The sequence below is a fragment of the Lissotriton vulgaris genome, chromosome 2_1 (assembly GCF_964263255.1).
Source record: "Lissotriton vulgaris chromosome 2_1, aLisVul1.2, whole genome shotgun sequence".
Lineage (NCBI taxonomy): Eukaryota > Metazoa > Chordata > Amphibia > Caudata > Salamandridae > Lissotriton > Lissotriton vulgaris.
The window spans coordinates 1,282,788,864-1,282,811,760 of record NC_141687.1 but is presented as its reverse complement, the minus strand read 5'-3'; the positions used below and the strand labels follow the sequence as shown (position 1 = coordinate 1,282,811,760).

Here is a 22,897-nt window from a genome sequence, read left to right as displayed (position 1 = left end):
TTATGGTCCGAAAAACTGCCCTTTAACAATGGTTAAAAGCAGTCCGCTGGAATTATGTGATGCTGAGCCGTTTTTCGCATAATTAAGGATCAAAGCATTTTCCACAAAATCCATCATCAGCCCCATACTCTGCAGATTTGAACAAAAACTTGTTTTTCTAGTTTAAACAGTTCAAAACTAATTAGAATCATAGTGAAACGTGTTGCGGCACAGTGGAAGGTCCTTTGCAAAGGTTGACTGGTTACCTTTTTGTTGCTTATTTTTATGTTTGTGTATTAAACTGAGGTGCAGCCTATGCCCAGACAGTATTAACAATTGTAAAAAAGAAAAAAAATGAAGTAATACTATCAGAAAATGCGCCACATTATGCTGCATAATTGTACTTTTCTTGCCACATAATTTAGTCAAACCTGCCACATAATTTCGCCCTCTCCTTCTGCACAGAGCCTCCTCTGCTCTGTTTTCATCTGAATTAAAGCACTGACCTAACTGGTGCCACGTTTCAGATCTATTGATTTAACTGACAGACATTTGACCCAAGACAGGCCTTACATACTTTTTTTCTCACCTTAGATATCTCAGACCCATTCAAACTGACATTGCATCATAAATAATAACAGATCATTTAAGAATGGTTTCATAATTGGAAAGGATTCTAACTAATGTTTCCCAAGGATGGAGCCATACAGACTTTTTGGTAGCCCATAACAAGGCTTCTCAGACCTCGAGAGAAGTGAAGATGAGGCATTTCAGAAATGTTCCATCGGTACTGGTACCTGCAAATAGTTTCCCCTTGGTGATCCCTGCCCAGGGTAGAGATGCACACTCACCTCTCAGCCTTTTGAGTCGCTTTTCCTTTCTCTTCTTGCGGATGATGAACAGAAGAGCGATGCCAAGTGTGGCCAGGATCACGGGGCAGGCGATGGTGAACAGTTTCTTCACGTCATCCCCTTCTCCTTGGGCAGATTTGATTGGGGGGATGGTGCCTGCAGGTAAAAGAGGCTAGTGAGAAAGGCCGGGCCATCAGCAACTGCTGGGAAGAGATTCCGGGCAGCTGGTGACCTCCTCGACAGGTGAGATATTGAGCTGGATAGGACTATTGACTAGGTCTAGTCAGCAAATGGACAGACGGATGGTTTAAGTCGATAGGGTTGCCCTTAAGGTGATAATCATACAAGATCCAAGTGTGAACTAAATGGGGTGACATATAGGGAAATAATCCTAGCACAGATCTGGGTACGGTCTTAGGCAACAACCTGTGCTGGAGTGCACAATGATATGCTGGAGCTTCAAATGAGAGTGTATTTACCTTGCATTAATTGAGGCATGAGGCCTAGGATTACATGTTGTGTACCAGAACAAAAGGGCAGGATAAGGCCGCAGTAAAAATAGCAAGGTCAAATTTAGTTGAAATAGCTAATAAAACGGATACTAGCAAATTGTAACACGTAACCATGTAACAAAACCAACAAGGTATGCAAGTTATGAACCAGAAATGCAAGAACGTAACTGTCTAGCTAAAGTAGCTAAGCAAGGGTAAACGCACATTTTGTCTATACCAATTTACTGTACTTAGAACCGGTCTCTACCAATCTAAAACGCAACAGAAGCCACGGCTCTGGTTTACTGTGCAGCTTTTGCTATGAAGATAGATAACTGTTTTGCTCTTAAATGTCACCTACTAAGTTTTTGTCCACCAATGGCAAGACTCGTGTACTGCTGCACCTCCAGGCGGCCAAAAGCAGTGCACCTCTGCCCCACCCAGGCAGCTGCCCTGTTGGGCATGGAGGAATTACTGCCATCTGCGCCTAAATATAAAAACTGTCCGGATGAGGATCCCGTGTTGGCTAGAGTTTTCTTTCTCAAGCTAAGAATTGGTATTCTACCTCTGAAATACATTACTCATAACTGGGACACTGCTCATCATCACCAGATCAAGACGGTGTGATAAGTACAAAAGTTCGGTCGAAGGCGAGATGCATTTCTTGATCCTTTGCTCAATTAATGGCATTCAGAGGGCAAAATAGCTCAAGGACGTATTGAGAAACAGGGGCACTCAGAGCGTGAGTGCTGTGTTGGACTTGATTGCGTGATACCTCAAGACTTGTGGAGTTTACTGTCTCATGTTTCCTTTTGATTGTCTGCAAAACTAGGCCAAATGATCGTGATGTTTATATTTATTTCAAGTAATGGGTTTTAGAGGAATGTGTTGTATTATTTTAAGTAACACTTGTCAAGACAATTTGTCAAATGAGTTTTATATTCTTATTTATGACAGCAATTTTTTTAAAGTATTTGTTTTGTTATTTTAGTTTATATGGGTGTCAGTCCAAAATAAGTGTGATTGATTGACTTACTGCCATCGTAGTCCAATGTGGCAAACTGCGCCGTCTCGTTGCCGCAGCCAGCGCTGTTGCATGCCCGCATTCTCAGCTCATACCAGGTGGCCTCGCGCAGCTCGGTGAGGAAGACCTCGTTCGAATTGTTGGTCCGCAGGGTCTGCCAGGCCCAGGTTCCCTTGGGCCGGTACTCCAGAACAATACCAGTGATGGGACACCCACCGCTACTCCAGCCCTGCAGGTTCAGGCGTGCATGTGTGGCATTGACGTGGGTGAGCAGGGGCTGGTCTTTGCTGCAGGAAGGCTCTGGTAGGGTGAAAAAAGGGGGAATTTCATCTCGTGACCAAACCATATCCCTCCTGGGCAGAAAAATGTACCAAGGGCATAACACATGCATGCAAACCGCAGTTTCAGAGGGAAGATGGCCAGACAGAACTGAATGGGGCAATGTTGCACATAGAAGGGACTTACTTCTGACTAAGATCCCCAAAGTACTACTTTCTTTTCACAAAAAAAACTGGGGGTGGTTTAAGGGGCTATTTGCCTGCCATTATGACCAATCAGCTCGACTCTGCTTAGCTACCATTATCTCCATTTAACATCCACATCCAGTCACATGAAAGCTTATTTTGGATGTAGATATTACAGTTTTGGGGCATTTGGAAATCAGCTGTTGGTCTTCAGGGAATATGTCATTTTTATTGAGAAACGTTGTGAGATGTATTAGTGTATATTTTGTAATGTAGCTGGTGGTCTTTTTGGGGACTGTGTCTGTTTATTGACTATCAGGGGCTTTCTGGGCTTGTAAACTTATCGGAGCAATCATGACCTTCAAGGTGGGTGTTGTACAACTCAATCTCAATCAAGGGTAGCTTTGGCTCTGAGCAACAAGACTTATGCAAAAGAACAACTGTAAATATTGTAAACAACATCAAAACAACTGAAGGAGGAATCAACAAGTCTCTTAAGAAATCCAACACTCTTTTATAAAAACAGATTGTATTTTATGTATTTTTAGACACCACAACAAAAAAATCCACCGGATGGTTCCAGAGATATAAAATTTACAGGGTATAGTAAAAACAAGATATTTCACTCAACCGTAAAGCACTGACATATTCACCAAATTTGACACTTAGAAATCTTTTCACTAAAATGTTTGGGTTAGTTGTAATGTGGTCACTTAGAGTCACTTTAGGTGATCAGCTCTAGTAGGGAGCACATCAGGGGGACCAGCAAGGTCCTCAATCAATTCCATCAGCAGGTGAAGCAGTCTTCAGTCTCTTCTGTCCTTTGAAGGGCTTTTCTATCGAAGTGGTCCTGATGCAAGGGATGAAGGATGCTGAAGTTGGTCGAAGGATGCATCTGGATGCGATGCAGTGGAAGGGGGTCTTGCTGCAACTACTCCTTGAAGGAGGTGAGGTGGTCCTGGTCACAGGATCGACATTCCTCAAAGCCCTCTTGGTGCTGGCAGGAGTCCAGTCGCCAATAGACTAGCAGTCATCCAGTATCACGGTCACGGCCCAATCCTTCCTGGGGGTCCCAGCTGCACTTCAACAACACTCATGGCTCTGTGAACTCAGGTGCAGCTTTGTGTGTCGGGTCCTGGTCCTTGGTGCTGCACAGAGTGGGTTGACGATTCTGGGCTACCAACTTGTCCTAGCAGGCTTTTCAGGCTGTGTGTTCCTGTGCTGTGAACATGAGCCTGTTTCACTGAATTTTGGAGTCTCTTGGCTTTGGCTGGGCTCTGAAGACAACTGCTCCCCAAGCAGAACACAACAAGCACCGTTCCTCTTCTTTGCTAGCCGCCAGGTTCAGCAGGTTCAGTCTACACCAGTGCAGCCTCTCTTTGCCGGTTCCTTGATGTAACACCTCCTCCAGTGGCTGGCCTCTATTGTTTCCTTTCCTGGGAGTTGTCAGCATGTCTCACCAGAAGGGCAGAAAGCTGTCTGCAGGACAGATCCCGAATACTACAGTAAATGGGCACTGGAAACCTTGGGCAGCTAAGGTAGCAACTTGTAAAGTTGCACTTTGCCTTTTTCAGTGACATTAAATTCAATGTAACCATTAAAAATTAAATCAGATTTATTGCACTGACTCTTTTGATACCTTGTAACCAATGTTAGTAGCCTCAACCAGAAGTTAGCAGGGCTGAGGTGTGAGCCTGTAACTCTGTACTTGCCAATGGGGCACCAGCTTTTCCACAGACAATAGTAATTTAGGGGTTTTGCTACTGGAACATGTAAAAGTACATATTCCACTTTTTAATTATAGCACCCTGTATTTAAAAAACTTAGGGCTTGTTAGGTCTACCTTTGGAATGACTTGCATATATTAAGAAGGGAGGTTTGGACTTTGCAATAACCTTAAATGGCAAAATCAAGTTAGCAGTTTAAAACTGCCCTGTCAGTCTGCAGTGGCAGACTGGGAACCATGTTTTACAATTTGCTACTCAGGGTGGCATAACAAGTGCTGCATTCCCTGTGGGACATTCTAACTTACAGGCCCTTGGTACCATATACGAACAATAGTTACTTACCTGTAATCTGTGGTTCTCCAGTATTGGTGTCTTTCATAGATTCACATGCCTGAATCATTCCCTGTCGTCGGAGTGGGAGTCCCACAGTACATAAAAAAGCAATAATATGCCTATAGAAACACCAAAACCTTGGTAATAACAAACCAGGAAGTAAAGTAGCCCAAGCTACAGTACAAAAAACTTCCACACTCATGACTATCCTAGTCATTTTGTATAGACCAAACTGCAGCCAATCAGGCGACAGCACCCACCAGAATGTTCTCCTCAGAGGCTCAGGCTCTCAGATTTTCTCGCACAGGAGTGAAACCAAATAATCGCCCAAAGGAGCCTCTGAGGGGAGGTGGGCGGGTGCATGCGAATCTATGAAATACACCAATATTGGAGAACCACAGATTACAGGTAAGTAACTATTGTTCTTCTCCAGTATTGGGGTGTCTTTCATAGATTCACATGCCTGAATCAGAGTAGAAAGCAGTACCCATAACATAAAGCTCATTAGATGCTATCTGCATTACAGTATACATGCATAATAATAAAATAGAAAAACATGTTATAAGCGTCTAAAAAGAGCATAGAGGAGGAGGGAGAACAGAGGCTCACCTTATTTGAAAAGATTGCAAAGAACTGCTCTTCCCATTGAAGCATCTGCATCACTGGCCGAGTCCAAACATAGTGCTTGGTAAAGGTGTGCCTGCTGGACCAAGTTGCAGCTCTGCAGATCTGAAGTAGAGTCACACCAGCGAAAAGAGCGGTAGAAGAGGATACCGCTCTTGTAGAATGCGCCCTTGGTAAAGACTGTTAAGGTCTTCCTGCTTGTTGATGACAGAGTCCAATTGCTGAGGAGACCCACCGGGCTATATTCTGTTTGGATACAGCGCATCCCTGGCGCAGTTTTCCATAGGCCACAAACAGTTGGTCTGTTTTGCGAATAGTGGCTGTTCTTTGAAGGTAGAACTTGAGACATCTCCTGATGTCTAAAGAGTGTAAGGCCCTTTCAGCCGCTGATTGTGGATTTGGAAAAAATGTTTTGAGAATTACCGGCTCATTAAGATGAAAGTCAAAGTCAGATGGAACTTTGGGCATATACCTAGGATTAGTACGTAGCACCACAGAATCTGAAGTAAATTACAAGAAAGGAGATTTCGAAGTGAATGCCTGAATGTCACTGACCCTTCTAGCTGATGTAAATGCTAAGAGCAAAGAGACTTTCCATGAAAGGAACTTGAGATCAAGCTTATGAATGGGTTCAAAGGGGTGACGCATGAGTTGAGCGAGCACCACATTCAAGTACCAAGATGGAGGTGGACGTCGAATTGGAGGAAAGAAATGCGTTACTTACCTGTAACAGCAGTTATCCAGTATTGGTATCTTTCATAGATTCACATGCCTGAATCATTCCCCGTCGTCGGGGTAGGAGTCCCCGGTAAATAACAATAGTAATGTCACATAGACATATACTTAGTACTAGGCCAGTGGCCTCACATTAGTAGCCTATCTAGGTCCTTATGTAAAAAGGACCAAACTTTGGCCAGGAGCCAATCAGCTACCATCACCCTTCTCACCTTCCTGGAAGGAGCCCTAGTCCCTCAGATTTTCGTAAGCACAGTGCTAAGTAGTACCTACTGAGAGGGAGAAGGTGAGCCCTTCCAGGGGAGGCGGGTGGGTTGCATGTGAATCTATGAAAGATACCAATACTGGATAACTGCTGTTACAGGTAAGTAACGCATTTCTTATCCAGTATTATGGGTATCTTTCATAGATTCACATGCCTGAATCAGAATAGCAAGCAATAATGAGCACATTTCGCATAATACATTCGTAAAGACATAGTAATCTTATCACAAGTTGTTACACAGTTTACATGATACTCACAACCTGATAAGAAATGTGCGATAAATTACCTGGAAGGTGGGATGATAGGAAGAAGGCTCACCACTAATGAAATAGATGACGTAGGACAGCCTGCCCCACTGCTGCATCCTTCATAAGTTCAGAGTCCAAGCAGTAGTGCTTGGTGAACGTATGTGGTGTCTTCCATGTCGCCGCTCTGCAAATGTCGACAATGGATACCCCAGCAAAGAGCGCCAAGGAGGTGGAAACCGCTCTAGTGGAGTGTGCTCGTACTTTTGAAGGCAGAGGGTGGCCCGCCTGTTGGTGACAGAAGGCGATGGCCGCTGAAATCCATCTGGAAATGCTCTGTTTTGTTAAAGCTAAGCCTTTCCTGGGTCTGCTAAATGCAACAAACAATTGGTTGGACTTTCGAAATTGCTCCGTCCTGTGAAGGTAAAATTTGAGACATCGTTTGAGGTCCAATGAGTGAAGAGATCTTTCAGCCGCAGATGATGGATTCGGGAAGAAAGATCGTAGGACAATAGGTTCGTTGAGATGGAAAGAGGACGGAACCTTCGGTATAAACTTAGGGTTAGTCCGTAGAATGACCCTGTCGTTCTTGAACTGGATGAAGGGGTCTTGCACAGAAAAAACCTGCAGTTCACTCACTCTCCTTGCCGACGTGAGCGCCAGCAATAGAGCTGTCTTCCATGACAAATATTTTAGATCTGCTCTGTGGATTGGCTCAAACGGGTGTTTCATTAGTTGAGTTAGTACCACATTTAGTTGCCATGTAGGTGGAGGTGCTCTAACTGGAGGGAAAGATCTGAATAATCCCTTCAGAAACTGTTTGATTAGTCTGTTGGTCCATAACGAAGCTCCACACGAAGATCGTCTGAACCTGGAGATGGCCGCCAGGTGGACCTTTATTGAAGCGTGTGCCAGTCCAGAATTGGCTAAGTGGAGCAAGTAGGGCAGAATTTGTGCTGGAGTAGAAGTGAACGGATGCAAATTCTGAGCTCTACACCACAAACAGAACCTTTTCCACTTGAGGGAATACGTCTTATTAGTACTTTCAGCCCGAGCCCGGGCTAAGACGACCCTGCATTCCTGTGGAATATCTAAATCCTGGAACTCTCTGAACTCAGGAGCCAAGCTGATAATTTTAGAGATGTTGGATCCGGATGCTGGACTTGTCCCTGGTTCATTGTGAGGAGATGTGGGCATGTCCTGAATAGAATTGGAGGTTCCAGCGATAGAAGGTGTAGCTCCGTATACCAGTGTTGGCGCGGCCACGCTGGGGCTATCAGGATCATGGTACAACTCTCTGCTTTCAGTTTCCGCAGAACCCTGGGGATCAGGGGAAACGGTGGAAAAGCGTAAGCAAAGACGTTGCACCATGTCATCGAAAAGGCATTCCCTAGGGACCTTTTCTGGGGAAGCCAGCTTGCGTAATGTTGGCATTTCGCGTTCACTTTCGTCGCAAAGAGATCCAGGTGAGGTTTGCCCCAACGGGAGAACACCGAGTCGAGCGTCTGCTGGTCGAGCTCCCACTCGTGGCAAAGTGAACGCTGCCTGCTTAGCGAGTCTGCCAGGGTGTTGTCTACTCCTGGGACATACTCTGCCCGCAGAGAAATGTCGTGTTGTACCAGCCAGATCCAGATTTGCTGAGATTCTCGAGACAACGTCCTGGATCGAGTACCCCCCTGCTTGTTCAGGTAGTGCATTGTGGTGGTGTTGTCCGTCCTCACAAGCACTGGGGAGTTCCTGATACGGGGCAGAAATGCTCGAAGTGCCAGGCGCACTGCTCTCAATTCCAGCAGATTGATGTGGAGTTGTTTTTCTGCCACTGACCATTGACCGTGTACTTGCAGTTCCTGTAGGAACGCCCCCCATCCTTCCAGTGAAGCGTCTGTGGTTATCACATGAGGAGAGACTGGGAGAAGAAAAGGGAGACCCTTGTTTAAGTTGTCGCCCAGAAGCCACCATCTCAGAGCTTTCTTCATGACCTGAGTGATCCTGATCCAGTCGTCGAAAGACCCTGTAGATTGGATCCACTGATTTGTTAAGGCTTCCTGTAGAGGCCGCATGTGTAGGCGACAGTGAGGAATGAGAAAAATGTTGGAAGACATCATTCCTAGCAATGATTTGAATAGTCGAACTTTGACTCTCTGCTTGGCCTGAATGTGGACAGCCAGAGTCTTCAGCTTGACCTGACGTTCTCTGGAAGGAAAGGCTTTCTCTTGTTGTGTATCCAACGTTGCTCCCAGGAAATTGAGACGTTGTGACGGTTGGAGAGTTGACTTTTCCTGGTTGAGTGTTAAGCCCAGATTTTTGAATAGATGAAGGCAGGCCGAAGAGGACTTGGCTGCGCCTATCCGAGTCGGAGCTTTGATGAGCCAGTCGTCTAGGTAGGGAAAGACTTGGTGATGATGCTGGCGAAGGTATGCCGCTACTGGTGACAGACACTTCGTGAAGATGCGTGGAGCTGACTTCAGGCCGAATGGTAAAACCCTGAACTGGTAGTGCCTGCCTGCCACTGCAAACCTCAGAAATTGTCGATGACTCTTGTGAATGAGGACATGAAAATAGGCATCCTGGAGGTCTAAGGATACCATATAGTCTTTTGGATTGAGTAGGTGTAATACCTCCTGGAGGGTAACCATACGGAAGGACTGCTTCTTGAGGTATATATTTAGGTTTCTCAGATCCAGTATTGGTCTCCATTGCTTCTTCTCCTTTTTTCTGACCAGGAAGAATCGGGAATAGAATCCTCTCCCCTTCTGACCTCGAGGAACTCTCTCCACTGCTCTTTTCTGGAGCATTAGAGAGAGCTCCTGTTGAAGTAGGCGTAGATTCTTGTGCTGCATAGGACATGGTGGGTTCGGAGGAGGATGTTCCACAAACTCCAAAGTGTGTCCGAAGCGAACTAACTGCAGCACCCAACGATCTGTTGTAATTTGTTTCCAATTGTGAAGGAAGTTGGTAATTTTTCCTCCAACTGCGAATTGTGGAGAAGAGGTGGAGGTATGCTGGAGAAAGCAGTCATTGGCGTCTGTAATTATCCTTCTTTCCTCCTTTCCCTCGAAAGGACGACTTGTTGTAGGAAGCTCGTCCTTGTTGCTGTCTCTGCTGATATTGAGGCTTGTACTGCTGAGAAGAGTTATAAGCGGACTTGTAACCTTGATAGCTGCCCCTATTCTGCTGCCCTCTACCTCTGGATCCTCGAAAGGAATTAGTTTTGTATTGTAGGGTGCCTAAGGCTTTCGCCGTGTCGGTATCCTTCTTAATACCTTGCAGCATATCATCGATATGTTCACCGAAGAGCAGTTCGCCATCAAATGGCATGTCTAGAACTTTGGCTTGCACATCAGGCCGGAATGCTGTGGCTTTTAGCCAGCCCTGGCGTCTCAAAACCGCTGCTCCTGCCAGTTGACGAAATCCTGTGGAAGCGATATCTAAGGCCACATCGATCATCTCTGAGGCAGAGCGTTCGCCCTCCAGCAAAATTTTCTTAACCTCTTCTTTCTGGTCTTCTGGGATTGCCTCTAGATATGGAGCTATATCTGCCCATATCTGTCGATTGTAGCGACCTAGTAATGCTAGAGAATTTGCAGCCCTGACTGATAGGGCGGACATAGAAGAAAATCTTTTGCCGATGGCATCAAGTTTTCTCCCCTCTTTATCAGGAGGCGCTGTTATTGCCGCTGACGGGTTGCTAGACTTCTGCTGAGCGGCCTGTGATATAACTGAGTCCGGTTTAGTCTGGCCAGTTAAGCATGCGGGAGCAGTGTCTGGGGCTTTGTACTTCCTTTCAAGTCTAGCCGGCACTGGAATGAGTGAGGAAGGATTTTTCATAATTTTAAGTCCTTGCTCCCATATATAATCGATTACTGGGATGGATCGAACAGATCTTTTGAAGGATTCCTTAAAGTCATGGAGGAAACAGTCCTGCGTTTCCGAAGCTATTTGGATGTTGAATCTCGCAGCCGCTCTCCCTACTATATTATGGAATCCCCCTAAATCTTCAGGGGGAGAATCATCCTGTACTTGCTCTGGGGATGCCGGATCCAGGTTGGCGTTATCATCAGAATCCTCATCATGTATTTCACCTTCCTCATCTTGGACTTCATCATGTCTCATTTCTTCCTCATATTCATCCTCATCTGAAGAAATTTGAGGAGGCAATTTCTCTTGCTCCTGATGCACAACCAGCGGAGGTGGTCGCTGGCGACGTTGAGGAGCTGGAGCTTCCTGCTGTGCTGGCACTCCTGAAGCAGGAGCAGAAGACGGAAATCTTTGCTTATAGTCTGAAATCAGAAACTGTAGGTCAGAGACAATTGACGCCGGAAGGCATACCATAGGCTGAACAGTGGTATGCTGTCGAACTTCTTCTTGAATTGTCACCTCTTCAAGATCTTCACAGTCTGAACTCTCATGAACCTTGATGTTAAGATGAGAGGGACTGGATGCTATGGGAAACATGTTCTCCACGTCAGGGTCTTCTGTTTCTAGAAACTGCGTTGGCAGCAGTTGCTGGACTTTGCTAGGTGAAGTCATCTCTGGTGTCACCATGCATGATGACATCTTAAAATGGGTATAGGAATACTTCAGTGATGGAGAGCCCTTTAATTGTAGATTCATTGTAGCGTCTGATGGAGCGTCTACAATTGTTGACATTGTATCATACATTTTCATCGTCGACTGCATCGACGTCGATGATGTCCTCGTCGACGACAATGCCCTCGTCGACACTGCAGAAGTCGACGACGATGGCTTCGTCGACGGTGTCGTCGTCGACGAGCTCGTCGACGATGGGGTCGTCGTCGACGGTGTCCTCGTCGACGGGGTCGTCGTCGACGGTGTCTTCGTCGACGACGGTGTCCTCGTCGACGACGGTGTCCTCGTCGACGGTGTCGTCGTCGACGGTGTCCTCGTCGACGGTGTCCTCGTCGACGGTGTCCCCGTCGACGGTGTAGTCTTCGTCGACGAGGAAGTCTTCGTCGACGGTCTCGTCGTCGACGGTGTCCTCGTCGACGGTGTCTTCGACGACGATGAAGAACTCGACGTCGACGATGGGTTTTTCGTCGACGCTGGAAGCCTTGCCTTCGTCGACGATGAAGCAGACGTCGACGGGAGCGTCGTCGACGGTTTTGTGAGAGGAATAACAGAAGGTATTGACCTACCCATCGTCGACGACGTTGTAGCAGTTGAAGCCATGGAGAAAGTAGACGCTGTGGATGTCGAAATGGATACTGTCGACATCGTCACAGGCAGGCCAGAAGATACCACAGCAGGCTTTTTGAAGGCTGTCATCTGAAGAGAAGGCTTGACCTTAGGATGACCCTCCATAGATTTTGGCTTCTTGTGAGGAGGCACAGCAGACTGACCTGGAGATGTCTGTCGAGGCCTTTTAGGAGAGGAGTGGAAACTTCTGAAGGAACACTCACTCTCACCTGAGGAGACTTGGTCTTTGTCCTTCAGTCTCTGGAGCCACAGAAGCAGTCGCCCTTCCCTGTCTTTCAATGTCTTGACCGGGAGAGTGCGACAAATCTTACATTCCTTGGCAGAATGTTGAGGATAGAGGCAGTACAAACATTCCTCATGCTTGTCCTCTATGTGTAGCCTCATTTTACTACATGAGGCACATGGCCTAAAAAGTCCTTTTTTAGGAGTAGTAGACATATTAAATATCAATACTCCTTTTCCAACTGAACCTGAAGAAATAGTAGGCAAAAAACCAAAGATATAGGAAAAAACCTGAGCAGAGCTCAGTGGAGACTCCTCTGCACGACGTGCGGTAGAAAATCTGAGGGACTAGGGCTCCTTCCAGGAAGGTGAGAAGGGTGATGGTAGCTGATTGGCTCCTGGCCAAAGTTTGGTCCTTTTTACATAAGGACCTAGATAGGCTACTAATGTGAGGCCACTGGCCTAGTACTAAGTATATGTCTATGTGACATTACTATTGTTATTTACCGGGGACTCCTACCCCGACGACGGGGAATGATTCAGGCATGTGAATCTATGAAAGATACCCATAATACTGGATAACATAAGGAATAGTCCTTTAAAAAATTGTTGAATTATCCTTGAAGAAAAAAAAGAGAATTAGATCTGTCCTGCTGGAATCTGGAAATGGCTGCAAGAAATACCTTTAGAGTTGAATGCGATAAACCTGATATAGCCAGATGAAGGAAGAAAGGCAAGATCTGTTCTGGCCTAGCATGGATGGGATGCAGATCAGCAGAGCGACACCAAGCACAAAATCGCTTCCATTTGAGCTTGTAGGTCTTAATCGTTGCTGGCACTCTAGCATTGGCCAGAACTTCTTGACAATCTGCAGGGATGTCTAAGTGGGCGAACTCATTGTGTTGAGGAGCCAAGCTGCTAATTTCAAGGAAGCTGGGTCCAGATGGCACACTTGACCCCCTTGAGTGGTCAGGAGATTCGGTATTTGTGGCAGCTGGATTGGACTGCACTCCGAAAGGAGAAGTTCGGTGAACCAATATTTTCTAGGCCACCTTGGAGCAATCAGGATTAGGCGACATGGTTGTCTCTTCATCTTCCTGATGACCTTGGGGACTAAAGGAATTGGTGGAAAGGAGTATGCAAATGTCTGAAACCAGTTCATCAAAAGCGCATCCCCGCATGAGTTCCTGTGGGGAATCCAGCTGGCAAAGCGTGGGCATTTCAGGTTCTGATTCGTCACAAACAGATCCAGGTCGGAGTGACCCCACTCTCGGAATACTCGATCCAGGGTTGGCTGATGGATCTCCCATTCGTGATTGTATACAGCAGACTTGCTGAGGGAGTTGGCTAGCACATTGGAGACCCCTGGAACGTGGCTCGCTAAAAGATTGATGTCATGATCCAGAGCCCAATTCCAAATCTCTTGTGCTTGACGAGATACCCGGGCCAACCTTGTACCTCCCTGTTTGTTCAGGTAATGCATACTGGTTGCATTGTCTGTTCGAATTAGAACCGTGGAACCCTCGATGATTCTTTGAAAAGACTTCAGAGCTAGAAAGATGGCTCGTAGTTCCAGGAGATTTAAGTGCCACTTTTTCTGTTGTACGTTCCATTTTAAGTTGATTGTCATTCCCTGGAGGTGTGCACCCCATCCCTCCAGAGAAGCATCCATGATAGCGATAAATCTGGGCACCTCTGTTAGGAATGCACATCCCCTTGTAAGTTGCATCTTTGCATCCACCATTGAATGGAGTTTCTCATCCGATGAGTTATGTTGATCATGTCTTCGAATGAGCCTACCACCTGCACCCACTGAAGACTGAGCTCTTCCTGCAAGAGCCTCATCCAGTTGGGGATGAGAGGGATACATGAAGAGATCATGCCTAGGAAAGATTTGAACTTGCGAACAGCAACGCACTCTTTTTTTCAGCAGTACGGAAGCCATCCTGTGGATCTTTATCTGCCTTTCTTTTTAAACAAAAACTTGGGCGAGTTGCGTGTCCAACGTTGCTCCCAAGAAAGACTTCCTTTGATATGGAATTAGATGGGACTTTTTGAAATTGACTGAGAAACCCAGGCTCTGAAATAGTGACAGGCACCTTTGAATGCGAGCTTCTGCTGTGACTAGAGAACTGGCCTTGATAAGGCAGCTGTCCAAATATGGCTAAATTTGAATTCCTTCCAAACGAAGATGAGCTGCTACCGGAGCTAATATCTTTGTGAAAACTCTGGGAGCTGAACGCAGTCCAAATGGGAGAACTTTGAACTGAAAGTCCCTGCCAGCCACTCGGAACCTTAAAAACTTCCTGTGCCTGGAAAGGATGGGCACATGGAAGTAAGCATCCTGAAGGTCGAGTGTTGCCATGTGATCCCCTTCTGAGAGAAACTGGAGGATTTATTGAAGTGTTAACATCCGGAAGGATAATTTTTTGAGGTATTTGTTGAGGGCACACAGGTCGAGGATGGGACGCCATCCTCCAGACTTCTTGCGTATAAGGAAAAATCTCGAATAAAATCCTTTCCCTCTTTGCAATTGAGGTACCATTTCGATTGCTCCTTTCCGAATCATGGCATATATTTGGGAGAACAGCTCTTTGAGATGAGCTGGTGTTGGACCTTTTGGGGTGAGAATTTGGAGGGGCTTTGACAAATTCCAGAATGTGGCCCCTGGATACAACGTCCAGGACCCATCTGTCCGTAGTAATCTTGGACCAATTTAATAAGAAGTGGGATATTCTTCCTCCAATTTGTAAATTTAGCTTGGGTAGAAGTGGTGGCAGGTTCCTCGTCTCACTTGCTCTTGTTGGTGTCTTTCTCGATAAGAGGATTTCCTTCTTGTCTGGGAATAATTGTTTCCTCTCTGACCGTATGTTTGTTGCCTGTACGGTTGGTATCTTTGGTTACCTTGCGTGTTGCTATATGAACGCTGCTGAGAGTAACCTCCTCTATTGGAGAAATTGCCTCTTCCTTTTGCACCACGAAAGGACGACTTTCGGAATTGCAGAGTTCCCAGCGATCGTGCTGTTTCCGTGTCCTTCTTTATGGCTTGTAAAGCCTCATCCACGTGTTGGCTGAAAAGGAACTGTCCATCATAGGCCATGTCCATGATTTTAGTCTTGACTTCTAAGCGAAAGGACGTAGATTTGAGACATCCTTGTCTTCTCAAAACAGCTGCACCTGCCAGCTGTCTGAAACCTGTAGCCGCCACGTCCACCTCAGCATCAATTATTTCAGCCGACGAACATTCACCTTTGTGTAATATCTTCTTGGCTTCAGACTTATCAGGCTCCGAAAGCTTCTCAATATAAGGCGCTATGTCTGACTACATCTGCCTATCGTACCTCCCAAGTATCGCTAAGGAGTTCGCAGCACGGACAGTAGTTGCAGCTATAATTGAGACCTTCTTGCCAATTGAATCGAGACATCTCCCCTCCCCGTCAGGGGGAGCAGTGACTTGTGTAGAAGGATTCCTGGCCCTCCTCTGAGCCGCCTGGGTGACAACTTAGTCCGTTTTAGATTGACCAATAAGGCATGCCGGTGAAGTGAGAGGCTCCTTATATTTCTTGTCTACTCTAGGTAGAACTGCCGGGAGAGAGTTTGGCGTAGCCATTATCTTCAAACCCACCTTCCAAATAAAGTCAATTATTGGGATGGTCTTCACCTGCCTTTGTGGTTGATCTTTAAAATCATACAGGAAGCATTCATCCTGTTTAGTCTCCATGGTGAAAAGAAATCTTTTTGTTGCCCTGTCCATGATTTGATGAAGTCGCAATGCCTACCGGCGGAGAGTCCGCCGTAGGTGGACCAGCTGGCGAAGGAGTTTGCGCTTGATAATCGTCCAACTCCAACAGTTCTGATTTGTCATCTACTTCACCTTCTTCTCTTTCCTCATCAGAAGTAACATCATCCTGGGTGTGATGAGATGGTACCGGCAAAGGAGGTATTGTAGGTTGTGTCTTCGAGATTGGCAGCGGAGAGGAGTGTCTTGGAGGTCTTAATGGTGCCGTAGATGTTTGCGTTGAGAGGCGTGAATCACCGGACTCGGAATGTGGGAATCGGCTGTAATAATCACTCAACATATATTGGAGGTTATGGAGTAAATCCAATGGCATCTGCGCGGTAGGCACCAACACTGGAGCCCGACCAAAAGGCTCAAGGAACTGTTCCTCTTCTTCGTGATCTTCATTCTGACATTTTATAAGCAGCTCAGATGGGCTTCTGGCTGCACAAAAACTTTCATCTTCATAGGATTCCTCCTCCTCAACTGCTCCGGCAACTTTAACGGTGATAGAGTCGTTAAGGATAATCCACGTCTTTCTAGCAATGAAGCTGTCAGACGGTGAAGGTAAAGGGACTGTAGACGGCTTAGCTGACCACACTTGCAGTTCTGTACAAGTTGATAGTGGAGGCGTCGACGGTGCCACCATCATCGGTGTCGTGGACGGAGAAAAATCAGTAATCGTCTGTGGAACAGCAATCTTGATCGGCATCGACGATACTTTCGTCGACGAGGCAGTCGTCGTCGCGATGATTTTGACGACGAGGTAATCTTCATCGACGGTGTGGCTGTCGACGATGTAATCTTCGTCGACGATGACGCCATCGACGGGAGTGTCTTCTTTGTCGATGATGCTTCGTAGACGGTATGGTAATCCTCGTCGACAAGGATGATGTCGGCGGGAGGGTGATCTTCGTCGACGATGAGCCCGTCGTCAGTATGACTTTCGGCGACGCCTGTGTCGACGACGAAGCGCTCGTCGACGGTACCTTCAAAATCTTCATCGACGGAGGGGCGTCGACGATCGATGGCACTATCTTCGTCGACGAGATGGGACGAACCGTTACCTGAACCAGCGTCGATGGTGGGGAAGCTGAAGACATCACCATTTCAGGTCTTGGTGACGAGAATGTTACCGTCGATGTTGAAGAAGCGTTGACGTTAAGAAACGTCGACGGTGGAGCCGTCGTCAACGCTGAAGTCGACGAGATCTTTCACTGAGGTAATATTTTATGAGAAGCTGTCTTGGAAGATTAAGATTTTCCAGTTTTCCTTAGGGGCGTACCAGGACCAGATTTAAAAGGTGTAGAAGCCTTTTTTGAAGTAGAAGTAGAAGGCACGCCAGAATCCTTAGAGGATTGGGCTTTCCGCAACACCTTTGCCCCAGGAGAAGCCTTATCAGCCTTCCTCTTTCTAGAGGACATAGTAGATCCTGAGGCTATACTTCCTACCTCAGAAACGGGGTTATCCTGGTCCTTGATCTTCTGGAGCCACAGGTGAAGACAACCCTCTCTGTCCCTGAGGATCTTTTGAGGAAAGGTTCTGCAGATCTTACACTCCTTTACCTCATGATCTGGATATAAACAATAAATGCATTTCTTGTGAGGATCCTCCTTAAACAGCCTCAGCTTCCCACAATAATCACAAGCCCTGAAGAGGGATTTAGAAGTAAACATCTTTTAGAAGGTAAAAACCAAACAAAGTAATGAAGAAACTGAGCAAAGCTCAGGGAGACTCCCTTAACACGACGTGCAGTAGAAAATGAGAGCCTGAGCCTCTGAGGAGAACATTCTGGTGGGTGCTATTGCCTGATTGGCTGTAGTTTGGTCTATACAAAATGACTAGGATAGTCATGAGTGTGGAAGTTTTTTGTACTGTAGCTTGGGCTACTTTACTTCCTGGTTTGTTATTACCAAGGTTTTGGTGTTTCTTTAGGCATATTACTGCTTTTTTATGTACTGTGGGACTCCCACTCCGACGACGGGGAATGATTCTGGCATGTGAATCTATGAAAGACACCCCAATACTGGAGAATAGGGGCTTACAAGTAAGTTCGGCTATGCCAATAGGGACAATCCAAATAAACAAGAACAACTTTAACATGCAAAATCCTGTTCAGCAGGCCTCAGGTATTTCAGAGCCATTACATCAGAACCTAGCAGTTAAATTGGGAGCAAAAAGTGGGGATAAATCTGCAAAATACAGGTTTCCTTACAACACAGTATGTCTTCAGAGACAGGTTTGGGCCTGGCAAGGCACCTTTTAGGCAATAATGTTCAAGCCAGTGGTGGTGATGACATCACATTGTTGTGCTGGTGCAGTGTCAGGCGTGGAGATGCTGTCCGGTGCACGGATGGTGTCGGGTGAGTGCAGATATAATGCTTTGGAAGACAGCAGGAAACGCATTGAGGCCTGTCATAGGGGTAGTGCATAAGACACTCACAATTGTGGTGTCTGTGCCAGCCACAGTGGCTAGGTGTGGGAAAGGTGTCAAAGCCTAGTGTGGGATGGTTTGAGGTTCAGGCATGGGGATGTCTTACCCAGTCATGAGGACAGTGCTGTGGTCCAGGCTTGAGGATAGTGGCAGGGTAAGGCATGCAGAAAGTATTGGGCCACATGCAGAGATGGTGTCAAGGCTTGGTGAGGGATGGTGTTGAGGTCCACGTGTATGCCAGGGTCAAGCCTGCGTAGTGGGTTGGAGCCAGGTAAGGGAACAGTGTTCGCTATAGGCATGGGGGTTGTGTCAAGATTAGTTACAGGGATTCTGCTGGGCTCTGGGATGCAGGTAGAGTTACCACCGGTCGTGGGGATGGTGTCGGGAAGAGTTGTGATATTGTGTGGGGAGACAGGCATGGCCAAGGTATGGGGAAAGTGTCAGCGACAGCTGGGGGTATGATGTTGGGGATGGGTTCAGGTATCTGGATACAGTCAGTTCTAGGTATAAAGATGGTGCTAGAAAGAGTTGTGGGTATTGTGTGAGGCCAGATCTAGGGATGGTGACAGGGCAGTTGTGAGTATGATGTCAGGTCCAATCACAGCAATTGTATGGGCTCAGGCATAGGGATGGTGTCAGGGGTACCTTCTCTTCATTGGCTTCAGGGCATAGCTCTGCCACCTGTGTGCCGCCACATAATTCACTGAGCCACTGCTAAATTAAATGATTGCATTTGTAATAATTTAATTTAGCAGTGTTCATGAACACATCAGGGGGCACGTCAGCCCTCTTGGCCTCTCTGCCAGGCACCTAATGACAAGAGGAAGAGGGAACTGAGGGGGCTGAGTGATGATCCAGCTACAGTGTTTAAAAACACAGTACTCTGTAGATGGGTGTCTGGATACCTCAAGCGAGTGGAATAGTTCAACTATGACCAAATGACACAGGCACAATCCTTTTTATTTAGATGCCTTTCTGTGCACGTCTCAGGCAGCACAATATATCTGCTAAAATGGGGCTATTAGGGCACACTTCAGTGCATCCCTGAAGCCAATGAGGAGCCACACAGTGTAGCAGGAGCTGGATGCTCAGCTTCTGACAGGGCTGTTCTTCCAGTCCTATCAAGAAGTTGAGAGAGGGCTTGAGGTGAGTCTTGCCCTGTCCCTGATGCTCTGTTTGTCTCCTCTTAAGGAATCATGGGTTGCTGGTTCCAATGTCCACGCCGAAATCCTGCTCTGCTACTTCCACAGAGCTTCCGAGCTGCCAGCAAAGGAAGAAAGGTAAGAAGAAAATATAATTCATTGTTGTTTCTCTGCACAAGTGTGATTGAAAGTATGTTTCACTCACACAAGTGCAGAGTGATTAAAAGAGAATGAGTTGAGTGTGTGTTACTTTAATGTGCTTGAGTGTCAATGAGTGAAAAAGTGAGAATCAATGAGTGAGCGAAAATTAATACGTGAAATTGAGGCAGTGTGAGGAAATTTGAGTGAGTGAAGGGGAGATTTTGAGAGGGAGTGGATCAGGGTACCTCTATCAATGGAGCAGCAGTTGCAGCAAGGCACCGAGGTCCTAGTGCAACTACACCTGGTGCGCTATTAAAGCAAAACATCTGTACCCCATCAGTTCAAATCAGAGCCCCTGTACACCAGTAGTTGTGAGTGAGGGTCAGTGATTATGAAAGTGTGTGTGTGTGTGAGTGTGTGAGAGAAAGTGAATTTGTTAGAGAGTGGTAAATTTGTGTGTGAGTGCACGCAAGGCAAATTTTTAAAACAATCAGATGAACCTGTGAAAGGAATTAGGCCCCACCACTTTTAGGGATTACCAGCAGCCATAGGGTATCAGGGAGATTGCAGGGGATACTAATGCAGGGGTGTTTCTGGCCCGTGTACCTTACCTCGCCCATGGGTCTTGGCTTCGATGATCTCGCTGATGCGGCCTGCGCCCACGCTGTTCTTGGCTGCCAGCTTCACCTTGTACCAGGTGCCACACTTGAGATTATCCAGTTTGAAGGCGCGCTCCCCTGAGCTGATGAAGACGTCTTTCCACTCCTCGCTGTTGTCCACTGAGTACTGGAGCACAAAGCCTGTGAAAGAACGGAGGGAGCAGGGTTACAATCAGGCTCTACTCGCCCTTTTTATATTCAACTCCCCATTTTAATACATAGACATCATGACTCAGCAATGCGTGTGGGAGGGGAGAGGCAGGCGCCATTTAAAGCCAGGGCTAGATTTTTCCAACGCTCTGGAAAAAATGTACTCTACGAACCCAGAAATTGGGGTCAAGGTGTGGCAGAGGAAAGGTGGTGGATTCACAAGAGACGGAGCATGAAAAGCAGAGTCTGACAGTGAACGTATTTATTGTACAAAAAATATGTTGCAAAGAAATTGGCAACAAGGACATATGTGACAGTAAATCTATTCGAGGTTACCTAATTGGTTACCAAGAGGTCGCATTTGAAAATACCTGGCAGCGTTAAGACACCTGTGGCAGAGATCATTGGGTGCCAAGCAATTTTGAAGGGATTAGAGTAGTGGTAAATTAACTCCAGAGGCTAACACAGTTCTAAGAGAGTTCTGTGTTTTGTCCCATCACAGTTTGACCCATGAAGTAGCATAGAGAGTTAATGGGCCTGAGGCAAAATACATTATGTAAAATACAAATCACATACAGAGTTGTATTTTATTTAGATAGGTGAGTGGGCTACTGCTTTTGACACAGATTAGTTACTTTCAGTTCACAAATTGCAAGCTTTCTAATATAGCACAGTGACCTATTTACTAGCATCAAGGAGCTGCATGCAAACTGTAGGTGATGAGTTTAGAGCCTTATTGTTTTTCCCCCTTGGTTCTCTAAGTTTGCACAGAAGGGTTTCTTTGGGAATCAATGAAATTGCTAGTAGAGACAAACACAATCACTGTGTTATGATTTATATCCTGACTTTGCGCACCCCCCCCGACCCTTCGTTTTTAACATATAACGTCTACAAGTATGGATGATGTGATTCCTACACCTTATAATCCTCATTGTCTTAAGTAACTTTTTCTGAAAATTGATTTACATGTTTGTGTGATTTATTGTGCCTCAGTGATGCAAAGTGCTCTGACATCCTACATTGAAATGAGTAGCACTGTAAAAGAATTAAAAGGAAAAAATAGTAGGTGCCGTATAAATCAAGATTCGTATGATTACTCATACAGGCAGATAAATCTTGCATCCTTTCAGTCCAAGAACGTCACTTACATAGGTAGTTGAACAAAGTTAAAAAACTGCTTCCAAAAATCATAGTTTCTCTTTTGTACTTGTGAAATGATAACCATATGTGTGCATTTGTTTCCTTAGGCTGCATTGACATCTAGGGGTGAGACTCCAGATGGCCCGCAGGCAGGATCATATTTGAACAAAAGAATGTCTGAGACCCTTTTAATCAGGCCTTGGTTTGGTCCTAGCTGTATGTTAAAATAAGAAAGCCCCCTCGCTGCCTGCAGGTAGAATGAAGAGAACAGGGGGGTGGTGTTGGACTTGGCCTTTCCCCAAAATGTTTTCGCGTTTTGACCCCCTTGTCTAGGATGTCTCCCCCATGGTAATAAACCTGTATAGGCCAGGTGTGGTAGGAGTTGCCCTGTGTTAAAATGTATTGTCATGTAATGGTGTGAGCACTTGTAAATTTCCCCCATTTTAGAAATACACCTGACTGAAATGTTCTGTGTTTAAAATGGATGCCAAGGCCATGGGTTTAGCGACCTGACTGCCATAGGTCAGCGGACTAGTTATTATTACCCAGCCACCCCTAGGTTTTGGAGGGAAAGCCTGGCACCCAGGGTGCTCAACCCCTCCCCTTGAGCCAGTTTTGGCCAGCTTTGCCAACATTCTATAAGGTTCTGGCACTGCCTGGGAGGAGGGTATAAGTAAGGGGGATGTGCCACCAGAGAGTCAGTCAGAGCTGGGACAAGAAAGAGAGGGGACCTGCTGCGAGGTGCTACCGCCACATGAGCCTGTGAGCTGGGCCCTGCACCCCTAAACCCCCCCCCCCCTCTGCTGTCCCCCGGGCCCCTGACAAAGGAGGGCTCCTACCCAGGTCGCTGACGCTGTTTGGACCGGGTACCACGCCAGCGCTGCGTTGAAGAAGCGCCCAGGAGGTGAGGAGTGGGACTGTCTACCCCCCTCTTGTGAAGCTGTGGCCCCTTTGAAAGTGCTGGGTCGTGAGGAGCTGCCCGGGGAGGATTGTGCCCCCAATGGACTGTGGACGGCTGTCTGGCATGAACTGCTGCATGGCCCCGAAGCGCTGTGAGGCCAAAGACTGCTGCAGCCTGTGAAGCGCTATAATTTGGAAGCACTGGAGAAGTGCTAAATTCCTACCCCCGCTGCGTGGCCTGAGGAGCGGTGCGCTGTGAATAGCGCCGTGAGCTGGAGGAGCATACCCTCGTTTTGGCGCGCTTGCGGAAATATAAATAATTAATAAAGGGAGCCTACCCCTGATTGCGGCCGTCCTCACCGCCGCTGCCCGAGGA

The 22,897-nt window shown here is 46.6% G+C and overlaps 1 protein-coding gene across 1 annotated transcript in view; it reads right to left on the bottom strand.

Annotated features, from left to right (window-relative positions):
• The window catches only part of DSCAML1 (DS cell adhesion molecule like 1), a 630,702-nt gene that overhangs the window by 66,298 nt on the left and 541,507 nt on the right, over positions 1–22,897 (bottom strand). Inside the window, exons 25-27 of the mRNA XM_086957025.1 lie at positions 20,284–20,472; positions 2,358–2,645; positions 831–986 (exon numbers count right to left, since the gene is read on the bottom strand). Of these exons, the coding sequence (XP_086813151.1) occupies positions 831–986; positions 2,358–2,645; positions 20,284–20,472 (633 nt within the window). The remainder of the gene's footprint in view (positions 1–830; positions 987–2,357; positions 2,646–20,283; positions 20,473–22,897) is intronic.